Source organism: Miscanthus floridulus, chromosome 10 (genome assembly GCF_019320115.1).
Source record: "Miscanthus floridulus cultivar M001 chromosome 10, ASM1932011v1, whole genome shotgun sequence".
Taxonomy (NCBI): Eukaryota; Viridiplantae; Streptophyta; class Magnoliopsida; order Poales; family Poaceae; genus Miscanthus; species Miscanthus floridulus.
Genome location: NC_089589.1, coordinates 111,473,579 through 111,491,285, shown reverse-complemented (window position 1 = coordinate 111,491,285; position 17,707 = coordinate 111,473,579). Strand labels below are relative to the sequence as shown.

Here is a 17,707-nt window from a genome sequence, read left to right as displayed (position 1 = left end):
TGGAAAGGTATTTTTGTAAGAATGACGCATCGAAGAGTAGTGCTGAAACTAAAGAGAGCCAAGTTGAGAAAAAAGACCATGGCTTGAGCTTAATATGTATCTGTTGAAGATGAAAAAAATTCTAAAGTGTTCTCAAGTCTTAAAAACTGTATGTTAAATTTGCCCCGCTATGGCCCAAGAAATGAATGACACGCATTATATTTGTTTATTTCAATTCATAATGTTATCTTGTTTTTTCATAGAATTAAAGACGACAATCAAGATGGTGTGAAATTTTTTACGTATTGCTTGAGCATTTTGAATTGATATTATCATTTCTATTCTTTGTTATATCTATTACTGCACCACTTGTATGAGTTCTAGCCCACTATTATTTAGCCCCCTCTTGCTTCATTTCTCGGTCCGCCGCTGCCACACACCATCGATGCATGCCAGAGATGTATGAAACATCAGGCCCTGTCACTTGGGCCATTCGGTGAGATGATGATAAACATGCAGCGCACAAAAGGAATTCAATTAACAAGCCAAATATCACACTTATTATATGGATGGAGCCAGCCACACCACATGGTCCCGAGGGAGGCCACACAGTACACACAATGAAATCCATGAGCATGCATGGGCAACAAAGGCCCGTATGCTCACACACACAGTACAGAGGCAACCACTCGAGGCAGGCAAGCATCAGCACGCGTGCCTCTGCCTCCGTAGAGGAAGGCCACACACAAGTACACAACAATCATGGAAATCCAAATCGATACACATGAGCACAGTCACAGCATAGAAGCTGCATCTTGCTCCACACCTCAATCACACATGCACACAGACGTGCACTCAGATGGCACGTGCAGCTGATGCACTGATGTGCATTTATTGGAGTCACACCACTGACATGAGAATAGCAAACAGAAACACTCACACATAACAGAGACAAGCACACACAAAGCCAACGATGATGGAAGCAGAATGGAAACCTTCGCATCCTCGATCAGCTAGTGCTGATTCTTCTTCTTGGAAAAATAGCTGGTGGTGAAATGTGGAAAGCATGACGCATCACCCTGTTTATTTTCATGTGCTTTGTCCTCCTCCTGCTGTGGTTTATCATGTCTGAGAACAGGCTTGTTTTTGTGTGCTTTGATGTCATTTCTTAACTGTCGAGGGAAAGAGTTACCATTAAGCTCAAGCTCCTTCAATTTCCCAATGTTGTCCACGCCAGAGATTTGGATTTCATTTTTAGGATCACACTCATTGTAGAACCAGATGATCTTCTCGAGGTTAGTACAAGATCCACTGTTGAAGTTGATGCTTCTTATCTTATAGCACTTGATAATAAGAAGGTTTAGGTTACAGAAGTCATCTTTGTCGAAGCTAAGCTGGCTTTCATCACAAGAATTGTCAAGGAGCACTAGGCAGGACATGCTTGGGTTCTTCGAAAGGAGTTTATATAGATCATCACCTTTTTTGAGTAAGGTATCAAAGAGAGTCACCTTGTTAATTTTATTGGCATTGTTGAATAGCGAAAGGAAGATTGACTTGTCACCTTTCACTTCGACCTCTCTCAGTTTTGGAAGGCTACCAGGCACAGTAAGTTTGGACTCTGTGCTGGCCATGTACAAGATGATCTTCTCAAGCTCAGGAGCGGCCCCATTTTCAAATATGATGTTGATCTTTCTGGTGTCCTCAAAATGGAAATATCTAAGATGCTGGAATTCTTCCTTCTTGAAGGTGATATTTCTCTCAGTAATTTTCTGTGGAGATACTCCATCTTCAGCTTGTGAAGCTTGTCCAGTGCTTTTCTGAGGAGCTGCTTCAACTTCAGAAGGCGAACCAAGTTCAGTGTTTATCTGAGGAGTTGCTCCATCTTCAGTAGGCTGAACAGATTCAGTAGTTTTCTGAGAAACTGCTCCATCATCAGGAGGTGAAACAAGTTGATTCTTTTTCTGAGGAACTGCTCCATCTTCTGGAAGTGAAGCAAGTTGAGTGTTTTTCTGAGGAGCTGTTCTATCTTCAGTAGCCTTTACAGGTTCAGTGCTTTCCTGAGGTGGTGCTTCTCCGGAGAAGGAATCAAAAAATTCATTGCCCTTCAACTCGAGCTCCTTCAACATTGGAAGGTGACCGACACCACTAAGAGACTTTATGTTGGTAGAGGACAAGACGATCTTCTCGAGGGCAACAGCTGCTCCCTCTGCAAAGTTGATGTCAGTCATATTGTCTCCATCGATAAGTAAATATTTCAGATGTTCAAATTCTTGCTCGTTGAAGATGAGCCAAGGATGAATGTATGCAGAATGTCGGAGCCTGATGCAGCGTAACTTGGGAAGAGAGTCAAGGACCTTAAGGTTTCTCTGCTCCAACTTGGTGCCACTGAGAGTTACCTTGGCAAGTTCACTGCTACCTTTACCCAATAATGATAGAATCTTCACCCTCTTTGTGTGTCCATTGATGCTTACACTCCCTAGAACCTTGGGTGGTTGTACCAAGTGGGTGTAAATATTTAGTGGTAGTAAATCTTCATGAGTGGAGGGGTCCTTGCTCCTGGTTTCTGGTATTGTGATCGAAATGGACTGAAGGCACTCTTTTAAGTCACCAATAGTTTGAAGCAAATTCATGAGGTGTTTGTCATTATCATCGATAACTACACCGAGCTTCCTCAGCTGCCATAACTTATTAATGTCCTTCAACTCATCTCCATGTGACGACAAAGCCTTGACATTAGACAACACCTCCAGGTTTTCCATTTTCTCAGTCTTGTATGGGATACTGACATAGGAGTAATCTGACTTCTGTTTCCTATTGGTTATGCCAGTGCTGTTACCGCTTGCACTTGAATCAGTGTGACCAGCCAACAGGCGCCTTAGCTTCAGGAGCAGGACATGCCTTGTTTCCTTTACAGGCACACTGGTTTGCCGGATGTCCAAAATTTCAAGGTCATGGAGGTTGTTGATTTCTCTTGGTAGATGGGTGATATTTGTTTGTCTTAGGCTTAGATACTTGAGAAATGGAATGTTGTTGCAGATGGCCTTGAGGTTGTTGCTTTTTTTGTCAAAACATTTACAACCTTGCAGATCTAGCAACTTGAGTAGTGATAGCTGAGGTGAATAATTATGAAGCTCCCTGACAAACTTGTCTATGTTATCAGAGGCGCGGAGTCGGAGACCACTGGAGATGGAGAAGTGCCTAGCCAAGAGATGTGACAGGCGTGGATCCAAAATGTGTTGCTTTTTAGCCATTTTGGTGATAAATCCATGGACAAGATCACCAACCATGCAGCTCTTGAACTCTCCTTTAGCACTAATATCCCCAGGACAAACAAGACACCGGTCGATGAGAGCATCGAAACATTGCTCAGCATGGCGAACTGCAATGGACCAGTCTTCCTTTCTTATTAGCTGTTCTGTAAGCCATCGTCCTATTAAGGTTGACCGCCTGATGTTGTCACCTTGAGGGAAGATAGCTAGGTACAGCAAGCAGGTCCTGTGCTCTGTAGAGAGATCTCTGTAGGAGAACTTGAATATCTTCTTTGCATTAATGGCCAATGTGCTTCCTGGACCTGCAGGATCCTGCATCTGCAGGTCCTCAGATAGCCTCACTAGTTCTTTGTTGCTCCTATTGGGATTGGTGTACAAAGCACCAGTGAACATCTTCATGCAGAATTCATGTGGATGGCACTTGTCCAAGATGTCGCGCAAAATCTGGGTGCTGTTGTCACCTTCCTTGTTCACCCTATGCCGTGTGAGGTTGAGCACAATATCATGGTATAATCCAACAAGAGAATATGTAATTGGCTCTGTGGGCGGGTAGCAAAACTCTTTGGCCTTCTGGCTGTCCGTCGTAGTCACTATCACTGCACTGCCATTCTCATGGTTCAAGAGATTCAAAGCATTCATGATATCCTCCCACATGGGTCCATGTCTTCTATTTTCATCCTGCAGAATAATAAGCAGTTTATCTTGATCATCTAAATGTTCGTTGATTTGACCCACTAACCCTTTGATCATCATCTGCTGCTCAATCTTCTGCTTCATTTCTGGAATCTTCTTCTTGGTATATTGGATGGCGCTAGCAATTTGACCATCACCTGGTTTTTGTTCTCCTGGGCCATGGGACTCGGTAGGTTGTGTGCCTGCTAGGATCTCTTGTTTAACCAGGTTGATGATTTCCTTGATCTGATCCCTGATTTCTTTTGTCTGATGGTCACACAATGTAGTAGGAGCAGGAGCAGGAGCAGGAGCACGATTACTAGCATTGGTCAGGAACACCTCCTGCAGAATGCGTTTGTATTGGGTGTTGTCCAGGTTCACGCCACCTTCAGTTTGCATATACTCTGCCAGCTTCATGGCTGTATTCTTGATCATCTGTTGCTCATCCCATTTTAGTACTTCCTCGATTTTCTGCTCACTCCTTTCCTCGCGTAGCACTAGCAGTGTCAGATAAAGTACACCTAAGGGTTTGTCAGTTTGTCTTGGTGTGCATTCTGGATTATCCATTGTGTTTTCGAGTGCTTTAATTTTTCCATAAACATTGGCTTGAAATTGCTGCCTGATCTTTTTTTTTCCGCCCTTCCTGCTTGCCAAACCCTGAATTTATTAACACCATCCTCCTTTTCCTTCCACATATTGTGTTGCTTCTGGAGTCTGCACACACGCAGGATGAAGAAAAGAACCTTGTTGGGTCCTAGCTTATCTGATGCGTAGTGTACTGACGAGAGGTTGATCCAGACTGTGCAATGGAATTGTGAGCACGCTTTCTCCAAACCTTCACTTATAATGATGTTGTCTTTAGTATCTCCTGGTGCTACAATGGCGATGGATGGCATTGATTCCACCCTGTTGGTCTCGAGTGTCGCCACCCAGTTGCATATCTTCTCTATGAAGTAGTTATCCAGAGTGGGAGGTTCCAGAACTAGTCGACGGTAGTAAGAGTAATGCTCCGCCATCGCTCCTGCCTGATGCTGAATGCCTTCATCCTCATCATTGTCTTCTGCAGCCGCCGGAAGTGCGGCAATGGCTTGAGACGAGGACGAGGATGATGGCATCAGTGTCGATGACGACGTGGCACCACCTGGGGTAGCCGGCTTCCCAGGGATCTCCACGCCGTACCTCAACCGGCGCTTGCCGACATCGGCGGCCCGCTCCTTGAGCTCACGCAGCCGGGTGGCCGCTATGTTCTTGGCGATCAACTCCTGCACGAACCAGTAAGCCCACCAAAAGTGGCCTTTGAGACCACCCCTGGCGCGGTGGATCGCCGGGTCACCGCGTAGTAGGTAATGGTCGATGCAGTTGCTGCAGTCGTGGGCGAGTTCCCGGACCTGGTTCATCCACGTCTGCACCTGCTCGTCGTGCGAGCCGCTGGGTGGCGCCGTCCTGGCCAGGTGCTCCAGGAAGCTGTTCATGCTTTCCATCTCCTCCTTGATGAACTCCACGTCATTGCCGACGCGTCTCAGCAGCTGAGCCTCAGCCCGGAGGACGCCCAGCAACGAGCCGACGGCTCCAGCCGCCAGCTCCGCCATGGCTACAGCACAGGGCGGCGGCTGCTGCCACCGCCGCCGTGGTCTCGCCGGACAGTAGAGACACCTAGCCCTCCTTAGCTTAGCTAGATGTACTTGGACCGACAAGAAACGACCTTGGACAGCCTCCCTGATGGTGCAATGGATTACTCGTCCATTGGATTATTTTTGGTGTGTGGTTGATTTGCTATAGGTGTCTGCTTCTCTTCAACACACCGTACCAGTGCTAGCTAGCATGGAACGCAGATCTATTTCTTGAAGGAATGCATGGCCAGAGGTAATGCCCTAGCTTGCTAGTTTCTACTCTGCTCTTTTCTTCTTGGCAAGGCAACCAGATGCCAGATGGACGTTCTATCCCATTGAGGATTCTTCAAGGTATGCCCAGTGACTTTATCCTTTGCTTGCTTTCCTTCCCTGTTCTTCGCATATTTTCATGCACTGGACAAACCACAAACGAAGCAAGGCATGGAATAAAGTAAGGGGAGTAAAACCTGCCATTCCTCTTTAGATAAAAGGTAACTATAGCTTGGATGAGCATTTTTTCATCCTTATTATGTCCCTATAGGCAGTTAGGCGCTACACCACCACTCCAAATAATATGTCCTCTTTGGATGGCTTTTGAGACAGCTGAAAACATCTTATAGTATGGAACGGAGGGAGTATTATCTAAGCCATGTATTGGTCTAGATGCAATGGTTCGAAACAAAATGGTGCTTACCACCATCGAAATTTTTTAAACATCTATAAGGTTTGAATAGCACATCTTGGTACCTCTCCAGGTCAAAGGGGGTATGAAATGCTGAACCTATGGAACAAACAGATCGTCAGGGAGGGTGCACACAATTGTCATCTTTATCAATCAAATTATCGCGGACGTGCAGACTCAGACTCCTATAGTCCTATCTTTTCTTTTCTAATCTCGAATGTCGTGGTCATGCCTCTCCCCTATTTTTTTACCATCCAGAAAGCCAAGCAAACTTTTGCCCCCCACTCCACGGACAAAATAGAGCTACGGTAATTTTGATGCATAACAAGGTACAGCGGAAGGGGGCTTTGATTTATTCCCTCTCTTTAACTTTATCTTTTCCTTCATCCCTGCTAAAGGCTTGCATCAGACGGGCCCAAGATTTGAAGAATGTGTATTCAGAATTTCAAAGTAAAAAGACTTGATTGGTTCAACCCTATTTTTCAACATGAATAATAATTTATCAACCCTTGAATACAATTAATTAGCAAAAATAATTGGTATTCAATGAAAACGCTTGAATACCCCTTGGCCCGCCCTTGTAATAAAAAGGGCATGCATGAAAAATCAAAATTTTAATATTACTAATTAGTGTCTCCAATTCTCCCTATGTGTGACAAAAAAAAAATCCAATCTCACAATAATTAGAAACATATGGTATTTAATTTGGATACCTGCTCTTCTAATTATCTGTGCACACTAGTGATCGGGATGGAATGGGCTATGGTGGTGGCACAATAGAGAGAGGACCAAAAATATAATTGACATCCTTAAGAATTCCGAAATTTAGAGGCTCCTCATACAGTACTTCTGGTGCATCTTTCCTAGAATTCAGATTTATAGCAAGGAAAACCTCGTACCTCCGTCCCTATAATAAGTGTCGTACCTTTCCCAAATTTACAGGGAGGAATATATGCGAAACCACCTTTTCTCTGTTCGGAGAATTTCTAAACATTACTACAGAATTGCACATCACTGTCGGCCTCATCATTGCCGGATTTTAAAAAACCGACAGTGATAGCCCATCACTGCCGATTTTTGGCTAAAACCGACAGTGATAGGACCAACCGACATTGATATTCGGGTATTCACTGTCGGTTCATATCACTGTCGGTTTATATCACTGTCGGTTTTAGCCAAGAGCCGGCAGTGATATTGGGTCATCACTATCGGTTTTAGCCAAGAACCGACACTGATACTATCACTGTCAGTTCGTGGCTTGAACCGACAGTGATGTGCTGCAAGAAAACTTCATAAGTTTCTCATATGATGTCCGATGAAGATGAACTTTATATCAAAGTTGTAGTACTCGACGAGATCTATAACTTTTTGTTCAAACTTTTTTAATTTGAGATCATTTGGATGTTCAAATATTTTCATTTGAAATAATCTATCTAACGAAAATTACGTTTGATTTCTAAAATTTAAAATTTGAATTTTTCAAACGGCCTCGGATGAAGAAACGCCCAAAACAAAAGTTGTAGATCTCGAAAAGTTATGCAACTTTTTAGTTGAAAACTTTTTCATTTGAGATCATTTACTACTTGAAAATACTGTTTGAAATTAAATTTTAAAATTGTTGAAAAACTCTGATTTCTCTTTTTAACATCTGGCTAAAACTTGTAACTAGTCAGTCTCCCTCGTACTAACTTCAAATTTGATGTTTTTTTCCTAAAAATTTCTAAAATCATGCATTATCAATTTTATTGTGTTCTTACCGCTATTATTTTATCCATCTTTTCATGTGACTGTGTTTTATCTATTTGAATTTTGAATTTAAAAAAATGGCAACTTCAAATGTCATTTTGGAATACTAAATGATTTCAGCTGAAAAAGTTATGAACATAGAAGTTGTAGAACTTATCAAGATCTACAACTTTTATTTTGGTCATTTCTTCATCCGATAAAATAGTAGTAACATTGTTCACAAAATTTACATATCTCTAGTTTCATAAACAATAAGAGGGATGTGTAACATTTGTGAATAATGTTTCTACCACTATGTCGGATGAATAAATGATCAAATGACCAAAATAAATGTTGTAGATCTCGGAAAGTTATGAAACTCTGTAGTTGTCAACTTTTTGATTTGAAATCATCTTCTCAACAAAAATTACTTTTGAATTTCTAAAATTTGAAATTTAAATTTTATAAACGACCTCAGGTGGAGAAACTACCAAAATGAAAGTTGTAGATCCCAAAAAGTTATGAAACTTTATAGTTGACAACTTTTTTATTTGAAATCATCTCAAGGAAAACTACGTTTGAATTTAAAAAAAAATAAAATTTGAATTTTTTAAATTACCTCGGATGGACAAACAGTAAAAACGAAAGTTGTAGATCTCAAAAAGTTATGAAACTTTATAGTTGATAATTTTTTGATTTGAAATAATCTTGTCATGGAAAACTACGTTTGAATTTCTCAAATTTGAAATTCAAATTTTGTAAACGACTTCGGATGGAGAAACTATCAAAATAAAAGTTGTAGATCTCGAAAAGTCATAAAACTTTATAGTTGACAACTTTTTCATTTGAATTCGTTTAGGGTCCCAAATACTCGTTTCAAAATCAGATAAACATAAAATGGCTAGGACGAAAACCTCATATGGACACAAACAACTTGCAGGTGGAGTGCTTAGGGGCCGAAGACGCGAAGCAGGAGATCAGGGGTTCGAGCGCCGGTGGCCGCGAAGTGCGCGAAAAATCGCATGACTTGTGACTTGTGACTTGCGACGCGCGACCGTGTGGCTGTCTGGGGCCTCTCCCGGTATTAAAAAAATCCCTATTTTTTCAATGAATTTTTTGGCTTTTCTAGAAACCACATCATTGTCGGTTCACATCAGTATCGGTTTATAAGAACCGGCAGTGATGTCAAACCCCCCATCACTGCCGGTATGCCACTGTCGGTTCAAAATCTGGCAGTTTTAGGGGGTTTTTGAACCGACAGTGATGTCAAGATCTGGGGTAGTGAAAGGAAAGGAGAATTGATTCGCTGAAAACCGTTTGGCATCCTTTCCAGCAATTCTAGTAAAATTGAAACTGATTCAGTCATCCAAACGCACCCTGAATTGACAGAGTTGACTAGTAGTCACTGTGAAATTGCTAATGATTAGACTATAAGAGTAGTGACTTCAAAAATATGTTTGTCATGCCTGCTTGTACTGTTCCTTCGGAGTTGGCTTTTAGCATGGGTGGGAGGATCATTGACCCACTGCGGTGCAACTTATCAACTAGCATGAAGCCTTAATTTGAACATAAAGCAGGCTACATACATCTCATATCAAAGTAAGTGCAAGAGAGGCCGCTAAAGACGTTCAAACATATGAGGATATTATTAGAGAAGAGTTTCTCTCTAAGGAGAACACTGATCGCGAAAATCACATTGGTATGTCGCTTTTCCTTCACATCTGATCTTGGTTTTATTCATTGCCAAACCTCTCATTAGTATTTAGGTGATCAAAACCATATAAAATTGGTGTGATCAAAACCATATAAAATTAGGTGATCTTGGATGATCCCTTTGTGGAACTTAGATTTTAATTTATATGTTTCGAGTAGTGGTGTAATAACTTCTGATTCTCTCATCTTGATCTTGATATTTTGCAATGACATCAGTTTTAGGCTGCTCCATGATAGACACACCCCTAATTGAATGTTTTATGTTTGTGTGAGATCATGATTTTTTATGCCAGTGTAGTTGCACAACAAAAGTTTACTTCTTGAAATATTAAGTTTTAGCTATATCTGTGATAAAAGGAGACTTTGAACTCCAACATGCCTTCATGGTATTTACTATTTTATTAATTGGCACCATCTCCTCAATAGTAGTACACTCTGAATATGCATATTAGTCTGTGAATATCCCATAAACTTGTTTCGAAATTCTATTATGAACAAACTTATGTATTTTATCTTTTTTTTGGCAGATTTAGCTGAGTTGGAAGCCTAGCATTTTGATGGAAGTTCGGAAAAATCATTGTGCTGCTGGTCCAAAAGTTACTGATGTTTTTGGAGTTCCTTCATGTTTTGATTAGTTGATTTACTATTTAGGGAGAAATCATTTTTTTGATCTAGAGTATGAAAGTATATTTTAGGCATAATATTAAAAGATGTTTTTCTAGCAGCACTACAGTAAGATGGCTGAACAATCTGAGATATAGTAATCCGATACATTTGGTAGTCATGGCATGTCAATACTCAATACTCAATATTATGTTCTACGTCCGGTCAGTTTCAGTGAGTATGTTGTGAGCCGGCCATAACGATAACGAACTGTATTTTTATTTGAAGCCAAAAATATTTTATTAGCACAATGCCAGCAACATATATTTTATTAGCCGGCTATAACGTTATTACTTTTTTAACTACTAATGAGTAGTATTTTTGTGCCCTTGTCACGATTCCAAAGAAACTACATGTATACAAAAGGACAGTTGTACGTTACAGAGCCAGAGAATTCCTTTTGTTTGAGCTATTAACCCGTGTTAACCATTCAAACCGGATAACCAACCCAACCTAATAAACTAATCAAAACCATAGCAATCCGACCAAAATCATCCTGCACCGCACTGACATTTATCTTCGGTTGGTTTGGAAGCGCTGGGCCACGGGCGTCCGTCCTGTCTGGATGCGGCTCATCCTCATCCACTCATCTGCTCTCTCAGAAAAAATATATCCACCATTCTTATACGTCCGTCCGTCTCGCTTGAGTGCGTGGACGCACATCCACCCACCCCACTCCACCCTGCCACGCTGCGTTCCACCACCGCACGCTCATCGGCGGTCACACCGTGCCCTTCCCGCCACCACCCCGCGCCCCATCGCCGGTCTCGCCGCACCCTGTCCTAGTCACCTGCGCCGCTCGCTCCCTCGCCGTCCGTTCGTCCCCATCGTCGTGCGTGCTGCTGACCTCGCCATGGCCGCTAGGGCGCACGTGCCATGGCGTCTCAAGTCTTCCTCGGCCGAGCCAAGGGCAGCCACGAGCACGGCCAATGCTGGTGGTGTCACGCGTTGAGGCTCGTTGCTGGCTCCCACCCTGATGGCCGGAATCGATCGACCCCGGCCTTCCCCTTTCCTATATTGCATATGTATGTTTCAAGTGTTTCTAACATTTTAGATGTATGTTGCAACATCTTGATGTTGCAAAAGTAGATCGAGGATGTTGCACATGTTGCAAGTGTTAGAGGCTTTTTGCAAGCATTTGTTCAAAATGTTTCATCTGTTTCCAGACGTATGTTGCAATCGTTTTTATCTGGATGTTGCATATGTCTCACACATATGTTGCATCAGTATGTTCCAAATGTTTCAGCTGTTTCAGTCTTATGTTGCAGCAAGTGGTTTCATGTGCAAGTTGCAAGTATTTTATTTCAATGTTTCATGTGTTTCACACACATATTGCAAGTGCACACTACAAGAAATATGTCATCTTATGATGTTTATGGAATGACATTTAGTCAGAATGTCATTAAATCAATCATTTTATCACTCTTTTGGTGGACCATGTAAGATTTGTGACAAAGACAAGTTTATGTCACAAAAACATCCCAAAATTTGTGCAATTCCATACTGTTACAATCTTTGTTGTGTCATAATACCACTGGACAACAACATAACACTAGTGGAAACCAAAATTTCCATGTATGCCTGATAACATCTTGTGTCAGTTACATGAAAACTTATTGGGAAATATCAATTAACATTCGACAAACTCACAGAGAAATAGATATAACCCTATTACTTTTAGTGTAGCACACATAAATAATCTTTTTTTTCTATAGGTTAACCTAGAAGGCATAAAAAATAGCTCATATGATAATTATCTATGATTTTCTATGAGTTTTGTTTTTTTTGTATCACACATATTCTCAGAAGATGATTTATAGGATAAAAAAATTAACCGAATATAGGCATCTAAAATTTCACTTTTTGCACGGTGGCAACTTTTCGCGCCCATGTTGCGCCAGTCACCACCGAAAAAACAAATAATAATAATAATAAAATTCCGTAAACCTTATCCATGGCTCACACGCCGCTGCTCACACTCGGCCACTCGGGTCACCTCCGTATGATGCTCGCCCGCCTCTACCTCGGGCACCTCCACGCTGGCGCCCGCCCCAAGCGGCCTCCCATGCTTTCCGCTAGCGCACCGCCGCCGCCACCGCCGCCGTTCCCGCGCGTGCTCCTTGAACGCCGGTTGCAGATCCAGGTGCTCCTCCTCCAGATCCCGCCTCCATCTCCTCCATATCATCTTCTTGTCATTCCCCTTCACTTTCCCTTCCCCTTCTTGATTCGATTTGATGGTTCCAGTGCAGGATGCATCCCGTTGAGCAAATTCGAGTGCAGGGCACGGCTTCTTCATGAGGTAAACATGGGCGATACAGGGAACTCCTACTTTCCCCCTCCTCGCCAAACCCTTTTTCAGTAATATTCATGTTTATTGAAGAGATGTACACAGTACTGCTGGATAGTAAATGCGTTAGTGTTTGAGGAATCCATCATCGTCAGACCATTAGATGTACACAGATGGCCTCCATCATCATCAGACCATTAGATGTACACAGATGGCCTCTTGTTGTCACCATGATAAGATTTTTTTTGTCATATCATTTTCCTTCTAAAGATCTCTATTTTTTCAGATGTACCAGTGCAATGCACAATGAATCTCCAATAATCCCTTGGTTAAGAGTGAGTATATATTCCTAGGTCTAATACCATCTTGTACTTTTAAAACCAACCAATGGTTGTAACACAAAACACATGTTGTGTTATTATTATTTTATTATTTACCTAACATCACTACGGGAGAACGTAGATTTGCCGAGTGCCAAAAATCGGGCACTCGGCGAAGCCACTCTTTGCCGAGTGCCGGACCGGGTGGCACTCGGCAAAGTCTAGCACTCGGCAAAGAGTGGCTTTGCCGAGTGCCACAGAGTGCCCGGCACTCGGCAAAGGGTGGCACTCGGCAAAAGCCCTCTTTGCCGAGTGCAACACTCGGCAAAAAAAAAGGCACTTGACGGCCGAGCCCGCCCACACTGTCAAATTTAAAAAAAAATTCTTTGCCGAGTGCCAAGGCCCTGCACTCGGTAAAGATCCCTTCTTTGCCGAGTGCCACTTCCTGGCACTCGGCAAAGGACCTCTTTGCCAAGTGCCAGGGCCGGCACTCGCAAAATATTTTTTTTTGGCTTTTTTTGACCCATTTTTTTGTGAGGCCTTCCCACATTATTTAAAACTCCATGTTCAAATTTGGGACAATTTTGACTTTTTTTGCTATATTTTGTTAGTTTTTTTGTTTCGTTGAATTTTATGGAATATTTCAAATTTGAATTGCAGGTGCATGGAATAATCGAATTTGGTCGTTCAAAAAATAATATTCATGATATTTGGTGTATGTTGAGGCCGTATCCAGGAACTCACATGAAATTTCGAGCATCTTTTTGACGTAACATGACGAGGTACCTGCGGGAAAAGTGTATTTAAATTATATAAAATCCGAACGAAGTCCGAAAATAACGAAACTTGTCGGGGCGTCGTGTTATTGCATGTAGAGTCTATGGTTAAAAATTGAGAAGGTTTTGAGCAAGTTGTGATGTCAGATGCCTAAAACCTAGACATCTCCACGTGTGATCACTCAGTCCACACACTCACTCAGTCCACACAACACACGCACGCACACCCCCACGCCCGCCACCGTTCGCCGCCGCCAGCTCACCCTGCGCCTACCGCCGGCTGCCGCCGCCACGCCCGCCGCACCCGCCCCGCTCCACCCCGGCCCCGACCGCCCCGCGCCGCCCCGTCCCCGACCCGCCCCGCGAACCCCGCGCCGGCGCGCCGCCGGCCCGGCCGCGCCCCGCCACGGCGCCGCCCCTCCCCACCCCGGCCGGCCGCCGGCCACCGGATCCAGGGCGCCCCGGCCGCGCCCGGCGCCGGCGCCCCCTGCCCGCCCTCGCCCCGCCCCGGCCGCGCCTCGCTCCGACGCCGCCCCGCCCTACCCCGATCGGCCTCCGGCCACCGGTTCCGGGCCGCCCCGGCTGCTCGGCACCGCATAGCGGCACGCCCGGCCGTGTCCCCCGGTGAGCCCACTAGGGCCCTGGAGGAAGGAGGAAGGAGGAAGAAGGTAGCAAGAAGAGGAAGGAGGAAGAAGAAGGAGGAAGAAAAAGGAAGAAGAAGGAAGAAGAAGAAGGAAGAAAAAGGAGGAGGAAGAAGGAGAAGAAGAAGGAAGAAAAAGCAGGAGGAAGAAGGAGAAGAAAAAGGAAGAAGGAGGAGGAGAAGGGGAGAGGGGGAGGAAGCCGAGGTGGAGGGGACGAACGTTCGTCCATGTCGTCCACGCCGTTCATCCACGTCGTCCACTCCGTTCGTCCACGCCATCATCCTCGCCCTCACCGGAGGAGAAGGTAAAGCCGCAGGGTTGTCGGCCATCGCGTCGTTTATGTCGTTGATGGCCTTCGTGCTGGGTTTGTGGTTGTGTTGGCCATCGTGCCCCAAATGTGGACGTCGGCCATCGTGTGAACGGTTTTTCTTACAGGTTTTGGAAACCTCCCCATGCAGGGGAGGTTCAGCCGAAATTTTCAACTTTTAGTGATGTTTTCTTCTTTTACAGAGCAGGACCTATCGGAGGGGACCTGGAGCACCTCGGTGATCCTGATCGTCTTTGTTGGCGTTGCGGTCCTGCCTGCACAGCGCCGACTCGCCACTGCACCGACTCGCCACTGCGTCGCTAGCCTGTCTCCACCGCCACCCTAGGTATAATTGAGCTCTCTTCCTTACCGTTGTAGTACGTAGATCGGTGTAGCCTAGTTAGGCGTCTCCCGTCCGAAACAGATACGGTTGGAGGTATGCGGATCTCTGCATATCTATGACCGTATCTGTTTCGGATTGTCCATGTTTTTTGGACAGCCCACGGATGCGAGATAGGTTAGTTTCCATGTTCTGCTCGGATCCGAGACAGAGTTTTGGCACCACCTCACTGTTGTTCTCCGGATACACACTCTCCCTTCTAGGACGTGTATCGGGAGAACAACGGGGAGGTGCTGCCGAAATTCTGTCTCGGATCGGAGTAGAGCATGGAAACTAACCTCATCTACGCATCCACGGGTGGGATTAGGACCTATCATCACCTATTAGACAGTAGGCACGCCGTGCAGATGCAACTGATGGTTATATTACTCCGTTATGTGTATATGCTAGAGGATGGATAATCGTGAGTGGATGTACATGGGACGCCCAAGTCAGGCTCAAATCACCCATGAATGGATGGATAAGACCGAGAAATTCTTGGACCATGCATTTAAGGCAGCTAAGGGAGCGAGAGACACATTCTGTCCCTGTAGCCAATGTGAAAACAAGAAAAGAAAAACAAGGGAAGTCATGGTGCAGCATCTTTGCAAGTATGGATTTATGCCAAACTATACCCGGTGGGTGTCCCATGGTGAAGCCTATCGTCCTAGAGAGGAGGTCGTGAGACAACGCTTGGAGGCATTTGACGATGATGGCAGGGTACCAGGATGGTTAGGTGACTATGAGGATGCGACGTTTGCTGAAAGGCCTACGGAGGACGAGCAGGAGGATGAGGAGGAGGAGCTAGAGCCAAGCGCTAAGGCATTCTTGGCCATGTTGGATTCGGCACAGAAGGTCCTACATGAGAAGACAACGGTTTCTCAACTGGATGCCATTGGCCACCTAATGGGGTTGAAGTCCCAGCACAACATGACTCGAGCCTGCTTCGATGCTATGATGGCAATTATCGGGGGGCTGCTTCCGGAGGGTCATCATCTGCCAAGCAGCTTGTACGAGTCAATGAGACTCCTTCAGGCACTGAAGATGCCGTATGAGCAGATACATTGTTGTCCGAAGGGGTGCGTCCTATTTAGGGAAGAACACAAGGATGCAAAGTACTGTCCAAAGTGTAAATCCTCTAGGTATGTGGAGGTAGACAAAGGTGATGGAAAGAAAGAGCAGAATGAGGATATCCCCATGAAAGTCCTAAGACACCTTCCGATCATACCGAGGCTCCAATGGCTATTCATGTCCGAGGAGTCCGTGAAACAGATGACATGGCACAAGAATGGCGTTCGATACAATCCTGACAAGATGGTACATCCAGCAGATGGTGAAGCATGGAAAAGCTTTAATGGCAACCATCATGGCAAAGATGAAGAGGCCCGTAATGTACGTGTTGCGCTGGCAACAGATGGGTTCAATCCTTATGGAATGATGTTGGCCCCATACACTTGTTGGCCCGTGTTTGCTATTCCCCTCAATCTCCCCCCGGGGCCCTACTTCAACGGCAAAACATATTCTTGATGTTGATAATTCCCGGACACCCAAGAAACAAAATGGGTGTGTACATGCAGCCTATTTATGATGAATTGATCAAGGCTTGGAATGAAGGCGTATGGACTTACGACCGAGCTACAAAGAAGAACTTTAGAATGTATGTTTGGTACCAGTACTCCATGCATGACTTCCTAGCGTATGGGATATTCGCCGGCTGGTGTGTCCATAGGAAGTTTCCATGCCCGGTATGCAAGGTAGCTCTACAGTTCATTTGGTTGAAGAAGGGTGGGAAGTTCTTGTCGTTCGACAAGCATCGACAGTTCCTCCCTCTTGACCATGCATTCAGAGGAGACACCAAGAACTTCACGAAAGGTGTCACGGTGACCGACCCTGCACCTCAGAAGATGACTAGTGCCCAGGTTCATGCTCAGATAGATGCTCTCATGCTCCCAGCGTAGAAAGATAATCCAAAGAAGGGTAAAAGAAAGAAAGTTAATCCAAACAAAGATAATCCAAACAAAGATCGCTTTGTGGGCTATGGTGTGGAACATATGTGGACTCATAAGTCGGGATTGGAGAGGCTTCCCTATTTTGATGACCTTCTCCTTCCACATAACATAGATGTAATGCACACTGAGAAGAATGTCGCCGAAGCACTTTGGGCAACACTCATGGACATTTCTGACAAGACAAAGGACAACCCTAAGGCCAGAGTAGACATGACAACACTATGCGACAGACCAAAGCTACAGATGCTGCCTCCAAGAGACGGCAAACCATGGAAAAGGCCTAAGGCCGATTACGTCTTGGAAAAGAAGCACATGATGGAAGTGATACAATGGATGTAGACGTTAAGTTTCCCTGATGGGTTTGCAGCAAATCGAAGGAGGGGAGCGAACCCAGAAACTGGCCGAGTCTTAGGGATGAAGAGTCATGACTTCCACATATGGATTGAGCGGCTTCTTCCATTGATGGTTCGAGGCTACGTCCCTGAGCATGTCTGGAAGGTGCTAGCAGAGCTGAGCTTTTTTTTCCACCAGCTTTGTGCCAAGGAGATATCTCTGAAAGTGGTTGAGGAGTTGGAAAAAACGGCACCCGAGTTGCTCTGTAAGTTGGAGAAGATCTTTCCACCTAGCTTTTTCTTGTCGATGCAGCATTTGATTTTGCACCTCCTGAACGAGGTA

At 44.5% G+C, this 17,707-nt stretch overlaps 2 protein-coding genes across 2 annotated transcripts; one reads left to right on the top strand and one right to left on the bottom strand.

The window, feature by feature from the left end:
• Positions 1 to 6: 6 nt before the first annotated feature.
• LOC136489297 (disease resistance protein PIK6-NP-like) lies at positions 7 to 5,534 on the bottom strand. Its single transcript, XM_066485981.1, has 2 exons — positions 4,664 to 5,534; positions 7 to 4,577 (listed from the first exon to the last, which is right to left on the bottom strand). The coding sequence occupies exons 1-2, from the start codon at positions 5,507 to 5,509 to the stop codon at positions 993 to 995; spliced, it is 4,431 nt and encodes a 1,476-aa protein (XP_066342078.1). The 5' UTR covers positions 5,510 to 5,534; the 3' UTR covers positions 7 to 992.
• A 6,733-nt stretch (positions 5,535 to 12,267) lies between these two features.
• LOC136489296 (formin-like protein 16) lies at positions 12,268 to 14,296 on the top strand. The gene is made up of 2 exons (XM_066485980.1): positions 12,268 to 12,612; positions 13,883 to 14,296. Exons 1-2 carry the CDS (start codon positions 12,268 to 12,270, stop codon positions 14,294 to 14,296), a joined length of 759 nt encoding a protein of 252 aa, XP_066342077.1.
• The last annotated feature ends 3,411 nt before the right edge of the window (positions 14,297 to 17,707 follow it).